Here is a 15,307-nt window from a genome sequence, read left to right as displayed (position 1 = left end):
ATGCATCAGAATCGGAATTACTGCTCGAAATGGCGTATTCAAGACCATGGCATATTGCTGAGAAGTTAAACCCAAGCTTTGGTTATATCAGTGATGATATATCGTCCAGTAATCGTCAACTAGCCAATTCCCTTCCACTGATTTACCCACGTGAACTAGAAATAAAAGAGACCAGTGCAACCGTTTCATCTATTTCATATTTAGGTCTATGCATAAAGATCCAGACTGACAATAAACGATCTACAAGACTGAAGATGGAGGATTTCAACTTTCCAGTGGTCAACTTTCCCTCTATATGGAGCTATAAGTCCATCAATTCCAGCCTCGAGTCTACAATTACACTTTTAAGTTAAATCGACAGAGCTCTTTCGATTCAGATCCAAAGAGCGTCATACCACTCTTACTCAAAAGTTGTTTGATCATGTTTAAAACATTTACTTCAATCAATATCTAGTACCACAAAGAAAGCATGGTTTCAATCAGCTGTTGTTTCAGTAAGCTGACATTGCTGAGGTATTAATTAAAAGGGGATATTGAGATGTTTTCGTGCTACTTGTGTACACATTGCAATACAGTTTACACAGTGATACGTTCAAATTAGAGATGTTTCTCAATCTTTGAAGTCCTTAAATCTTACAGAATAACGTTTAATTATGGTATACAGCGACGTGAAAAGCTTGTACTTGTACTTTCCCTACCCAGAGCTCGGCATTAAGGTACTGTTTGGTTCGGAGTCATTTTTCCGTATTCGAGTGTGGCATCCATGATATACTGTGGCATGGTATCCTAGTGAACAAACACTATAAAGTCCGAACTAGTACAAGCTACAACACACACTAACACACACACACACTCACACCCACACGCACCCACATGCGCGACTTGATATAAGTGCAATAATCCTGAACGCCTCGTTAAACCTTATCTCACCTCACCTCCTCCTTGTAAACAAAGATACTTTGTATGTTACTTAATTCCCCACTTTGTATTACAAACATTGTATTGTAAACTACCAACCAGGAGTTCAAGATGCCCAAATCTTCTCCAGAATGTCACGGTTTGCACAAGTTAGTAATGTTTACAAAAACCTGGACATGTGCTGGAGTCTAATGTAGCGAGGGGCGGTCGGGTAGCCTAGCGGTTAAAGCGTTTGCTCGTCACGCCGAAGACCCATGTTAAATTCCAGACATGGGTACAATGTGTGAAGCCCATTTCTGGTGTTCCCCGCCGTGATATTGCTGGAATATTGCTAAAAGCGGCGTAAAACCATATTCACTCACTCTAATGTAGCGTTCCAGTGCGCCGGTGGTAAAGCCGGGCCTATGAGACACTTGTTGTGTTGTTGTGTATCGCATTTACAGCCTTTTGACAATGTCCTGACTGTTTAGATCCGCCTCCAGACGGCCTTGGTTGGTCTTGTGTCAATGTTGAGATGTTTATATCGTTAAAATATTCTCTTTACTCTACATTTGTTGTTGGTTGTTACGAAGTACATTCAAAACAGCGCATATTGCTATAATGAAAGAATACATCTGGTCTATCAGTATAGTTAAGTTAAAAAGAATAATACTTTATGAAAATAAAAACTCACAAATGTCAATGGACTGTTATTATTAAATATTGTGCGGTGTTCGAGGGCAAATGTATGTTATTTAAAAGGGTGAAGTGTGTAATCTGGTTGACTAGGAAGCTTTGACAAACATAATAATAATAGTAATCCTCTTTCGATTTAATGTCTATGTACTTTATAATCATGTTTCCGATTTATGTTACACTTCTTTCCTAAACCAAACAGTAAAATTAAGATTATCAAGTAGGTGTGAATAACTAGTTTATTTGTATTTAATTGATGTTTTTGTAAGAATTCAAAGGCAGTCAAATTCTAACGAGCATATATTGAAACGCTTTCATCGCTCAATGCACTTGGCGTCAGGTTTGTAAAAGGTGATTTATCCGATGAGCTTGAATGACAAAACGATCGCTTATAAACTTCAAATCACTCATGTTTTATGTATAGTGTGAGTATATAACGGAAAGCAGTCAATTGGGTGTGCACATGCGCAAGAAGAATCAAGTAGTATAAAGTCGTATAACACTGAGAATAGATCGGGAAGGTCATGTACACCAGCACGCTTGCAGCATTAATTGTACAGTTTCGTCCATGACAGTCACCTTGTCACTAACCAGTCAGTTTTGAACAACGCAATGAGAGGTTACATCAGTGTTGTCAAGTGTCTCAAATGATAACGTAAATCTAAGTTGGAGGATGACAATGAGTATTGTAGATATATCATGTTGTCCTACTCTTCCTTGATCCACAAAGGTGCACACGAGATGTTGTCACGTTCCATTTCTAAAGCTTTTTTGTCCATCTTCAAGCTGTAAAAATGAGTGTAGGTAAAATGACGATAAAACGACTGTATTACAAACATTTCACAAGTATTAATTTAATTAGATTTATGGATTTCGCCACACTTTCTTACTGTCGGGTCATCCTTACTTTACACAGGAAGCACGGGTGGCATATTTCGTTAGCGATTTATGTTGCACTTGTTTTCTAAACCACGAAACAAAAATAAGAAAATCCTATAGCCTTCAATAACTAGTTTTTAGGGATTTTTATTGATATTTTTGTAAGAATTCAAAGACAAATTCTAACGCGCATATATTAATCCGCCTTAATCTCTCTATGCACTTCGATTTATGAATATCGTTTCACTTTCTTCCTGTCGTTCATCCTTGCTTTACAGAGGAAGCACGTCCGGCTTATTTCGTCTACAGCACCGCATAAATAATACGTCCCCTATGCCGGAAAGCTTTTGATCACAGGTTTGAAGCCAGTGTTCGCCCCGATTACGTTTTTTAGGTTTGTCAGTACCATACCGTGGATTTCATAAAGTGGTAAACGTCTAAGACCTGCATCCCTCGGGCTTTCCTCCAACTTCAAGCTAACATATATATACTTCACATCCTTGTAAAACGTGTTCGAGTCTGCTCACCGTATGATGTACAGAGATCCCACCAGAACAATGATCAATATAACAACTCCTAAGGCTGCTGCTGCTGCTGTCAGATGAGAGGCCAGCTGTCTTGCGTCATCACAACTTTGAACAGGTACTGAAACTCGAATGAACTTAATTGTTGAAAGTGAGGAACCAGCCAGCCATTTGATACTGGAGGATTGGGGTGGAGAGAGAGAGAGAGAGAGAGAGAGAGAGAGAGAGAGAGAGAGAGAGAGAGAGAGAGAGAGAGAGAGAGAGAGAGAGAAGCGTGGATTGTACCAAAAAATTATATTGATCGTGAAAAAAATAACTATGTTTCGGAATGTTGAAAAAAATGTCTGCCACAAAAATAACATTCTTGCAATGTGTAATTTAGAGGTAGATCTTTAAGCTCATCAAATGGAATGGTCGGTCACCTAGAACCGAAAAACCTAATTGAAGCGGTTGAGTGACAAGTCGGACATACTCTTATATTGAAAGATTAAAACGTTACACATAATGTATTTTGATTAACCTGGCCCTCGGAACACATGTGTTTGATGTGACACCGATATTGGTGAATGTTTGGACATCGGGGAAACTTGACAGCCTTTGTCTTCGCCGCAGACCAGAAACAAGCGTCTGCTACGTTTCCTCGTAAGCGGACAGTGGGGACCTATTTGCTCATAATATCCACGACTCTATTCAAATCAAAACAACTCTTTCAGTGCAGCTTAAACACTATTGGTACGTGTGTTTGTTCTTCAAATTAAACGATGACCGATTAATAACAAATGTGACTTTATACACACTAAAAGGCGTTGTTACTTCACATGGTACATGTTCTGTTTGAATGTACTGTGTATACACTGTAAAGGAATAACTATATACCAAGTTATACAAATACGTCAAATATTATGAAATATTTATAGAATAACCCCCGAGGTACGAGAGAGTACAGTTAATATGTCACGAGTGAAATTAATGTTTTAAGTTCCGAGCTGTTGATATGAAACTATATTTTTTGTTTTAAAGATCTCGAATCAGTGAGATTGTAGCACGTAAAACATATGAATGAATACCGTGGATTTGTGAATAAATGGAATGAGAGAAAAAATAGTCCCGTTGTGCAATGAAAATTGATCTTTGATTAACTGACCAATCAGCTTCGAGAATCACCAATTGAACACTGTGCAAATATCTAAAATATATTACACTGCATATGTTAGCCCATATTGGTAAAAACCCAAATTGTTAAACTGTAACCATAAAAATACCCTCGTAAATTGTTCTATGTTCAGGAATCTCTTAATTATAGAAATATGTAACCTGACATAAACGCTAGTCTGCATTGTTCATATCATACAGTTGTCTCTGCCATATGCCATGTTTATTTGGATCGATATGTACATGGGCCGATGGCCTACAAAACACTGATTGAAACATGAATATATATAAGCATTAAAATTCATGCTCTTACCTTGGCACAGTGGTGCCTGGTAATTATTGGCACATCCCCCTGGGCAAAATCCGTCAATTTTGTTACAGAACTGGGAATCTTTGCAGTGTCCGCATTGTGAAGTGCAGTTAGATCCATACAGCCCATCCACACACTGATCTGAAGTATTGATATGTTTGGTATAACAAGTCCTATGGCAATGGAATACTCATTCACTCGTTTTGGTCATCACTGTCTACACAATAATCCATTGTCTGCTTCGTATTGTATTGTATTGTAGACACTTGTTTTACTAAACAATAAAATATATTTTGTTACTTGTCATATTTGAGGGACAAACACAATGTGTTCAGATTTGCAGGTGTTGTTGCGTATTCGATCCCCAGAAATTCGATTCGATACACGAAAATTGTAACGACGTTAGTTCTAAGTATCTGCAATCTGAAAACACATGATAATTATCCAAAGATTACCCAAGGTTAACGCAAAGTTTACATTCTCATTCTATGGGTCATCGGTCCGTGACAGACACTCAAGTTATTCCTGGTATAAACAATATATGACGACTGTGTTTACATGTCGCCACCTAGAACTGAGAAAAACATATATACACAAATGAATGCGACATGCATGTACACTCGCATTAGTTTTACAATACAAAGGGCAGACAGAAAAACACACTAGTTTATCCTGAATGTATACTGGCGATAATAATGTGGATCCTCCATAAATACCACAGGGTGTGTAGGACGACCAACTGCGATTTCATAAAACATATCGTCATTGTATTCACACAGTGTACATCTGTGTGTTCCTGGTCAAAACAGTTTTGCACTAAATAAAGGATCTGTGTAATAGTGACCTCCACAAGTTACATTCTCACATTGTCCTCACCAACACAAAATGGCTCCTGAAATCCAGGATTGCAACCGTCTTCACACATCCCACTGGCTTTGTTGCAGGGAAGGCTTGACGTGCACTGACCACACTCAAGCTGACATTGGTTGCCATAGCGACCGTCGTCGCATGCTATACAATGTAAAACAATGTGAAACAGTTATCAAGTTAATATCAAACTTACATCTGCACACTGCTATATAAACATATTGTAAGAATTGTATTAAAGAAAGTCTGCAGTTAACAACGCCTTAAAACGCTGATCAGATGAATTGTGAGCAAATCCTGGTCATGTGAATTTTACAAGTAGATAGTTCCTTGTCGTATGCGGTACATAACCAGGCATATGCATAGCTGACATTAACAGGGTTCATTGAAGACGTTTCTTATAATGATAACAATGATTTGTTGAAATGATTATGAAATGGCCGCCGTGACAGAGCTGACGGCAGCGTAAAACAACAAACAAACATTGGGTTCCCGTCATTGAACACATACAGTAAAACTAACCCAACACTTACGTGTTTGGCAGGTTGTTCCAAGGAATCCGGAATCACATCCACTCTGGCAGCAACCTGTGATCTTGTCACACACGTCTAGACAATGACACTCTTTGTCACAATCCTCCCCAAACCAGCCGTCACTGCAAACTGAACATGGCCAACTCTACACACTGACGTCGTGAGTGATCCCTTCGCAGGAAACAATACTGTTACGTTAGTTAGGAGGCTCATTCCAATGTATCAAACACGTATGTATTCTGAGTTGCTTCTTTACATTAAAGAAATATACTATTATGTAACCCAACAATGTACTGAAGTACTGCATAAAAATACAAGGTTATTATTATTCCAACATGAAGATCTCAAGCAATGTCATATGTCACTGACGTGTCAGTCAATCAATTTCAGCTTTGATATACCGAGCCACAGAGCTTCTTTCAAAAGTACTGTCTATAAGGATGTCATGGGATTGGTATTCAGTTTCATGTATAAGGCTTTTCTTACACATACCAAATATCTCCACTTCACATAGAGTGAGATATTCCCGTGGTGTACGTATGGTGACCGTGTTTCCAGCCAGCGGCTGTCGACAGGTGACATCAGCTACTGGGGGGGGTTCTTTAGTTGCTGGCCAGCTGTAGCACATCTGGTTGTCGACCAGTATCTTCATCCCGTTATTGCGGCCTTTCCCTACAATAGGTCCATATCATCAGACATTTGTGTACTCCCACTTATTATAGATTACACAGTGCTCTTGTGGATGTTCTGGTGAGTCAAAACTGTGGTACCTTTCACTTTAAGTATACACACACACTAGTAATACATACATATTGCCATTTGATAGCTACCTTTGGGTGACACATTGAAGCATTTGCTTTAGACGACCGGTTGTATACATCTGAAATTGTTTCAACAATTACTCTATAGCGTGCATAATGCATATAGATGGGATCCAAGAACTCCAGTGTTGTGGCACGTCTAGATATCGTTTTACGTGTTTTTCTGTATTCATCCTGTAGTATAGGATAACAGTTTAATTCCGTGTTAGGGTCATACGAATAATAATACATTTATGGTCGTTCATTGACCTTACACGGTACTCTATCCGGCATTTGAAGATGTCTGGGCAGAACGTTATAGACATTCCATAAAAAAAGTAAAATGTATGTTAAACGTGTGGATAATGACAAGGCATTCACTGGTATGATTCCACTTCAACGCGAAATCGTCACATGATTAAGAATTCAATGAATGAGGAGACTTAAGCCAGTCAGTAGCTCTTGTAAGAGAACCTGCGCTTGCTATGAAATTTATTATTCACTTTTACCTACATAACTGTTATTGCTTAATCACTATTGGAATTGTGTACTACGAACACTCTACTTCGTAGTGAACATGTGTACTAACGAAAACAAGTATTTCTGTTTAATAATATAAAGTTCAATAAATATAAATTTATTCTGAAATTAAATCATGCATCTTTCAATACAGATTCATGAAGACATAACCTCGACCTCAAGGTCGTGATCACAATTTGCACGTGCATGTGTATACGCGGCGCACAATTTTGACGATTGCGTGTTTGTTAGGAGCACACGTGTTTTTAAATATAACCAGCACACAAATGATTGTTTGGCATTCAGCGGCTCATAAAAATACTTTTCCGAAACACTTAATAACACTTATGCAGTGTCACGGCGTGCTGAAAACCATGCCGTCGGTATGCTGTTTACACTGATGCTGCCAGACATATAATGTTCATCGAAACACATTATCATCTCTTTGCGGACGTTACCTGCAAGCAGGGCGACACCCATGACATGCCACGGGCCCGTCGTCCATGTGTGACATCACGTCTACAAGACAACCATATGAGTTGGTGCATCCACGGAATCGATACCAAACTGTCATATTAATACTTCGGACAATTCCTGAGTTGAGACTAATTAATGGCAGCACCGCACGCAACTGGTTGATGGAGCACAACATCCAGCCCCATCCAGTCATCATTGTTGATTTCAATCTGAATTGAGCACGCTACCGCGACGAAATCGTTCGAAGTCATACTGTACCCTTTATGCAAATGCAGGAGCGTGACATAATGTTTACAGCAGGATGACGCCCTTTCACATGATGCACGTGTTGTAACAGACTTTGTGAGGGAGGATAACTGTCCTTGCCGACTGTTTCTCCAGACCCCTACCCCTTAGTACATGTCCGGTATGAGATGGAACGACACATACAACAGGACCAGAACCAACCAGTAACGCTAGCTCAGTTGAACCAATCTTTGGTTGACATTTAAAACAACATCTCCCATGATGTTTGCAATCACCTGGTGTCTTCAGTGCGCCGCCGCTGCCTCGCATGTATCAAGACAAATGGTGGTCACCCAAGATATTGACATTGTTTATTGAGTAGTTACACCATCCCTCTTTTCAAGGTAGTCTCCTGGGTTTTGTCAACGAATTTGCTATGACAAAAACACATTTATATTACACCAAATATTATGTCCCCCGCCGTGATATCGCTGGAATATTGCTAAAAGCGGCGTAAAAACATACTCACTCACTCACTCACTCGCTCACTATATATATATGCATGTATTAATATTATTAATTAAATAAGTGGAGTAGGACTGAACACAGTTTTAATTGGCTAGCGCTTTCAACTCGTACCACGTATGAGTCTCATATAGTTACGTGACGTCATAACATTTAGGAGAACTATGACGTCACAATACCAGGTTGACAATGGACAAATAACTTACTCCTTTAAATATATCTTAGGCGCGTATTTATGAATGAAATGTAGGTTCATGATCAAAATTAAGCTTATATAGCGGGAAACGAAAAAGTTGCCGCTTCCACATGTATCCAAATGTGGAATCGATGCGGTTGTGTGACTGCTTTATTTGTGAACGCTGAAGATTCATTTTTCTTTTAAATTTGAGTTCTGTCTTTCCGATATACGTTTCATTGCATCCACTACAAACATTCAAGTAAATAACATTACTTGTATCACAAGTATATACTGAACCAAATTAAAAACTTCACAATCCTAACATTTTAACATTTTGACCAGTTATCATTGTGGGCCCTTATTGTGTATTTAAACAGTAGTGGCCACGTATTGTCTTCAGATAACACCCGTTTTTGTGCAGGTGAATCGATCAAAATCATGTGCACAGCACTATAGTGGCAAAAGTGTTTTTTCACGTGCAACTGGTTACGTGGCCATAATACAGCACGTGTTTTCAGCCATACTTGTTAGCAGTAATTAACAAAAAAAGAAAAACACAAGAAAACAAAAGTCTTTACGGCCATTTGTCATGCCACGCCTTTCAAATGTGCAACATGAACGTGCCATCGGCATGTTGCAGACGGGAACGTCCGTAGCTGAAGTCGCATGGGTTGTAGTCGACGGACTGTTTATGATTTACAGACACGTCTACAGCTCCGCTGATCGCCCTCGGCCAGGTCGACCACGTGTGACGTCACATGCAGAGGATCGTCAGATTGTCTTACGTCACCTCCGTAACCGATTTTCGACGGCTATCAACCAGAAATGAACTGTTTAGGGGTAGACAGAGTGCGCAAACCGTCTGAGAACTGCTCACCTTCAAGCACGACGGCCATACTGCGGGCCGATTCTGACTCAATTACATAGACGAGGGTGTGGAGGCGCCGTCATGAACGTTACGCTCAGTGTTGTGTACAGGAAGTTGACAGATTTCGAGGTGGAAGTGTCATGGTGTGGGGTGCTTTCTGTGGTGCTTTCAATGCACGTTCCAGGCTTCTTGTCATCCGTGGCAACCTCAACGCTGCTGCTTACCGCGATCAGGTACTGGTACCAGAACTTCTGCCTTTTATGGCAGCACATGGACCCGGTTTGATCTTCCAACACGACAATGCCAGACCCCACACAGCAATTTTGACAAGGAATTTCCTTTAGAATGCGGGAGTCAACGTCATGGACTGGCCGTCAAGGTATCCCGACCTCAATCCCATCGAACACGTCTGGGATGCTCTTGGCAGAAGTCTGCGCACTCTGCAGAACCAACCACAGAATTTGCAGCAACAATGGCGTCGTCTTCCCAACAATGTGTTCACAAGCATCACAAGGTCCATGCCGAGGCGTTGTGTGGCCATACACGCTACTGAACTTGTGTGCCATCAGATTCTCGTGCTTGGGACTTATGATTTAAACTGTTGATGTTATTACCGAATACCGTAGGTGCTTGGAACAAATTATGGTTACCACCGTTAATTAATATCCTTCTTTGGACATTAATGATTAAAAATTACCTTCTCTGATACATTTGTCCGTTGTATATCATATATGGGATTACTTTTAAAAATGTGAAGTTTTTAATTTGACTCAGTATATTTTGTTTTACAGTAAATTTAGTGTCCTTTGGACTGAACAGCCTTCAATTTTATTGCTGCAAGTAAGGCAGCGTTTGTCACCGCACTTAGAAACCTGTGGAGTGATGACAACAGAATCAAATTTAGAACTTGTCAAAATCTTTTTTTGGGTTGTCTGGCTGTTGATAATTTTGTATTTACTCAATATCTTCCCCATTTTAATACTTTGATTCCTAATAGGCATACCACCGGTGAGGTAGCCTTGTAGTTCAGGGTTCGAATCCCCACATGGTTACAATGTGTGAAACCCATTCCGGTGTTCCTCGCACTGTGATATTGCTGGAATAGTGATAAAAGCGGCGAAAACTTATTTTCACTCACTCACTTATATGAAGCACGGTTACGCTTGTGGCAAGTACACGACGTATATGTCATCAAAACTACATTAAAAATGCAACCCCCTTTAGGTGTACTCACAAATCTCACGGAGATATAATCGCATGTGCAGGAGAGTCCGGTTAGTCCTGGCACCCAGAAATACTTTCCAGTACGGTCGGAAGTCTCCCCTGTCGGTGTGAGAACATGGACTGTCGATGAAAAGGGTTGAAGCTTTTCCATCAACTGCATAGGACGCTGTGAGATTCAGGGGCTGAGCAGTTTCCTCTTGTTCGTACCACACAGAGCTCTGACTGGCAGGCTTCCTCAGCGCCACATTTTCTAAAGAATTTACAAGACTTGTTAGTTTAGGATTTGACTATCCTTAAACAAAGTGACTCCATTGCATTTCTGGGGATTCAGGGGTGAATAGGTACCAGGATATAATAATAATGACGCAATAGACACCTGAGTTTGGACCATCCAATCCAGTGACCTGGCGGCATAAGCGACAATCCACATGTACACAAACTGACCACGATAATTCACAGACCTGATCTGACCTCCCCATACATTTCCGTACTCGCTTTCGACATGCATAGCTTACATGTGAGCAGTCTGACACAGGAATCTAATTCTGTGTTTCTGGGAAGGGTCCCCACCCCCTCTCCCTATGTAAGATCGAATTCGTCCTTCAATAGCATGGAGTTGTACTTCAGCTTAAAGGTGGCACGGGTGGCGGCCCCGCAGTTTGTCACCACCAGACCTGCGCTCGTGCGTTTTACCGGAGTGATAAACGTCTAATTCCTGCATCACTTCGGGCTTTCCTCACACTTTAAGCTGACACGCCGTGATATAAGTGGAATAGTTTTTAAATCGGCTTTAAACGGCAACTCACTCACTTCAGCTTAAGACACTGCGATAGTTGTGATGTGAGTGAAATAACTTAAAGTTTTAAACGTCGCGTATACATATGTATACACAACACTATAGGATAATTGATAGTTACGTTTCTGACAGTATTGACCAAACCATCCCTCCTGACATCTGTCCTCACCCCCGGGCAGGCTACAGGGGGAGGAGGGAAACACGGAACAGGCAGTGGAGGTATTGCAATGGCATTCTCCAGCTGCAAGAAAAAAATGTGAGATCTGTATAACAGATGATAGACTTTAACACGGATGATAGATATATACCAAAGATGTATGGGTGTGTGCCCGTGAATGTCGGTGTGCGCATGCGTAGGTAGGTGCGCGCGTTTTCTTGCGTGGATGGGTGGATGGGTGCCTGTCCGTTCAACTTATAGTTCCTCGTCACCATTGAATATTTCAAGATTTTAATAATTTAAACATTACAGTGGATGAATCGTATATTAACATAACCGAATTAAATCTCACCAAGTGCTGAGACACAGGAGTGGGAGCACCACAGCAAAAGCACACACAAGGCCACAATGGTCGAAGGATCTGATTAGAAATCAGAAAAGTCACATTCAAGAAGTTATTTACTTTATTACATATGAGTCCCAGAAATCCGTACTCAATACACGTTCTAAAGATTAATAAAGTTACATTACATTCGTGTCGTACTGTCCTCTCACATCAAACTGACAGACCTATGCAGCCAGGGGAATCATAGTAACATATAAAACCCCTGTAACAGGCACTTTTCTCACTTGATGATTTAAGAGTCCTTTCATCTCACCAGAATTACATTTGTAAATGTGCCTTGTCTTTTTGTTTTGCTCTCATGAACAAATCTCCCAGTGTTCGTGGGCACTGGGACAAGGATTCACATGTGTCTTCACAATTTCAGTACCATGATACTGAGCATCCATTATTGGGAGTGGGTTCAAGACCTTCATATATATGAATAACAATTTCTACCGCACCTGTGTGAGTCTACGTTCTTATCTCAACAAAATAATATTTATTCATGATTTATCCACCACATCTGGACATCAAGGCAACAACTGCATCTAGCTTACCAGTGTCATACCTCGATCTTTATCAAGAATTTGATTAGGTAATTCATTTTCCGATTTATTTAATTTTCGCACCTAGATGTTGTTGTTCTTCTTCTATTTGTAAGAAAGCGAACATTAGTCTTTTTTCTGCGTTTAATATATGACCTTTAGTCTCTCACAACCTTACCCTTGACAACAAATGTGTTACTTAATTGAAATAATGCGTAAATATGCGTGAAAACCAATAAAGGAATAATCTATATTACCTGTAAATTCGCAATGATAAAATTCCTTACCTGTGTCAGAATTGCATCGAAGCTCGTCTGGTATACATCTTACCACTTACATGTGTAACTCACAGTACACCCTCACCAATATTGGAAACAAGGGAGTTTACATGTAGCCTTGTTTATAGTTGATCTTTATCCGGAATAAAGTCGAACTTTAGGGAAAACCGGATTCTGCACTTTGTTACTATTCCTGTCGGAAGTAGATCGTTAAGCACCCAGGACTCTCCACTCCACTGCGAATTGTATGTGGGGAATCAGGCTTTTGTCGAAAGTGCCTATGCTATGTTTGTATGCTTTGTCAGTGACAGTCATATTTAACTTATTTCTTAAGTTACGGTGAGTACAAATGCATTAATATCAATATACAATACTCTTGATCATATATGTATGAATAAAACCGTGTCAAATAATCCCAAAGTAATGAGAAACTTGTTCATATTAGTAACTTTCGCGAACACTTGGTATCATCGCCATACTATTTGATACTGATTCATGTACACATGCGCATGATATAGTCGGAATCGTACAGCGGACTCTGCACTATAGCAGAGATTGTTTATGATTATTTCCATTGTTGGTTTTATCTTTGTTGATACATTTGGATATTGACAGTGATAACCAGAAAGACGTTTGCTTCATAACGATGAACTTTAAAGGCGAAAGCGATATCTGTTTCATTGTGGTATCTGAGTTTCCAGATATGACTACACATTCATCTAAAAAATCATGTTTTCAGTGATCATCATTAGTCGTACAGATATGATGCCAGCAACCAGTCATTTCCATGTGTAGCCAGACATAGTCAATGACCGAACACACCCTTAGTCACATCTTATTAAGACATAGACAAGCCTTCCACTTCTGCCTGAAGACACAGCACATTCACAGTATACATCGCACATGGCAATGATACTTCAGCTGTAAACAATCTACATATGCCGCTTGTTTAATTTCCTTTATCCTTGGTAAAGGTTCCAGTTCATGCAACACATGTCAATTAATTGTAACTGCAATGTTTGTCAGCCACACTTTTGTTTATTGTGGGCCAAAAAATATTAGTACTACATCCACATTATCACACCAACTAACGATCGCCATATAAAAACAGGAGTTGCAGACCATAACATAACACATAACACTATATTTTAGAAACAAAATAGCTGCAAAAATAACTTTAATTAAAAAAGTATAAAACTTTAGGACATTGGGAGCATTTAGAAGTAAGATATGTACCTGATGACAATATACATGTATACCAATACAATGTCGGTGCAATTGTAATAACGTCGACAGTTAGAATGTCAAAATTTCCAATACAATGTACATACCATTAAGACTCATCCCAAAGCGGCGTTCCTGCAGAACAAACCCAGAGAGCAATTTTTAAAAACGTCCTGTGTCTGGGTCATGAATACTTGAGTGCACGGTGCGGGCTGGTCGTGGCTAGTGACATTACAGATTGAAGTGTAGACTAACACTTTAAGTAGATATTTAGTCCCATCATGATCATATACTTGCCTCTTGAAACCTGAAACGTGCATCTGTGACCCCGTGGCAACGCATCCACGTGAGGCCTCCTGCTGCACATCTGGTCCCGACTGGCGGGACTATGTACAACGCAATGGGGATTAACAATTAGGGTTAGCATCTTATTAATAACGACAATTAAGTGTTTCAAGGCATATACATATCATGGCTACAGGGTAATTAGTCTTTGGAATTAAATATTCATACAGACAGTGGTTGTCCCAAATCGGTGGCGATGACATCTGGAAGCGGTACCTGACACTATTTGGACAAATACCGTGTCTCCTATTTACAGACTTGTCACTCTGTCAATTTTAATAAAAGAGATTCCGAACTAGATTTGGGCAAATGAGCAAGTTTGGTTTTTTTCTGATCAAAACTGGAATGTATTATTCATATTCTGCCAGAGCAAATATATGAATAACAAAAAGTAACCAGAGAAGATCAGAATCTTAGTGTCATACACGACAATAATAAAAGGATGATCAGCATCGTCGATTTACATTTCCCAGGCTGAGACATTGCACACTTCAGGCATCGGCTTTCATGGATGCACTTGTTTGTCTAGTCCAGACTCGATTATTTACAGGTCGCCGTCATATATCTGGAAAAGTTTTGACTTTGGCGCTAAACGACAGATCGCTCATGTATGTCATGAAACATGAAAAAAACATCACATAGTTTCTTCACGCGAATGACTCATAACACATAAACTTTATATCACAATGTTTGAAAATACTTCTGGATGTTATAAATATATGCATCGCGACTTTCAACACCATAATAGGCAAAACAAGTTACATCTTGAAAACATTAAGTTCCATATAACCTTTAGTTATCATGATATTACTTATTCAATCATTCAATCAAAACTTGTGTAACTGTGCGTCATAGTGATGTGCATGTTATGAAAATAGCAACATAATATTTGGTCATACATGT

At 39.7% G+C, this 15,307-nt stretch overlaps 1 protein-coding gene across 3 annotated transcripts; it reads right to left on the bottom strand.

The window, feature by feature from the left end:
• Positions 1 to 1,936: 1,936 nt before the first annotated feature.
• Positions 1,937 to 14,251, bottom strand: LOC139474707 (multiple epidermal growth factor-like domains protein 11). Of its 3 annotated transcripts, none has more exons than XM_071257806.1 (10): positions 14,167 to 14,251; positions 11,980 to 12,048; positions 11,592 to 11,711; positions 10,685 to 10,924; positions 6,351 to 6,530; positions 5,859 to 5,987; positions 5,335 to 5,469; positions 4,462 to 4,599; positions 3,000 to 3,117; positions 1,937 to 2,379 (listed from the first exon to the last, which is right to left on the bottom strand). In XM_071257806.1, exons 1-10 carry the CDS (start codon positions 14,177 to 14,179, stop codon positions 2,301 to 2,303), a joined length of 1,221 nt encoding a protein of 406 aa, XP_071113907.1. In that variant the 5' UTR covers positions 14,180 to 14,251; the 3' UTR covers positions 1,937 to 2,300. The 3 variants fall into 3 exon arrangements, 2 of the variants coding, with proteins under 2 accessions (XP_071113907.1, XP_071113908.1); XR_011653991.1 differs by having other exon boundaries at positions 2,295 to 2,379; positions 5,324 to 5,469; XM_071257807.1 differs by lacking the exon at positions 11,980 to 12,048 and having other exon boundaries at positions 14,167 to 14,237.
• Between the last annotated feature and the right edge of the window lie 1,056 nt (positions 14,252 to 15,307).

Source organism: Haliotis cracherodii, unplaced genomic scaffold (assembly GCF_022045235.1).
Source record: "Haliotis cracherodii isolate W230 unplaced genomic scaffold, xgHalCrac1.p SCAF_3, whole genome shotgun sequence".
NCBI classification, from domain to species: domain Eukaryota; kingdom Metazoa; phylum Mollusca; class Gastropoda; order Lepetellida; family Haliotidae; genus Haliotis; species Haliotis cracherodii.
The sequence above is the reverse complement of the archived record's forward strand: the minus strand, read 5'-3'. Positions and strand labels throughout refer to the sequence as shown.

What these genes read in the sequence shown, in the direction of transcription:
- LOC139474707 (XM_071257806.1), bottom strand. An exon ending in CCAGGCACCACTGTGCCAAG is followed by an intron (nt 3,118 to 4,461) that starts GTAAGAGCATGA and finishes TTCGAGTTTCAG; the next exon opens with TACCTGTTCAAAGTTGTGAT. An exon ending in GGATCTCTGTACATCATACG is followed by an intron (nt 2,380 to 2,999) that starts GTGAGCAGACTC and finishes TCATTTTTACAG; the next exon opens with CTTGAAGATGGACAAAAAAG.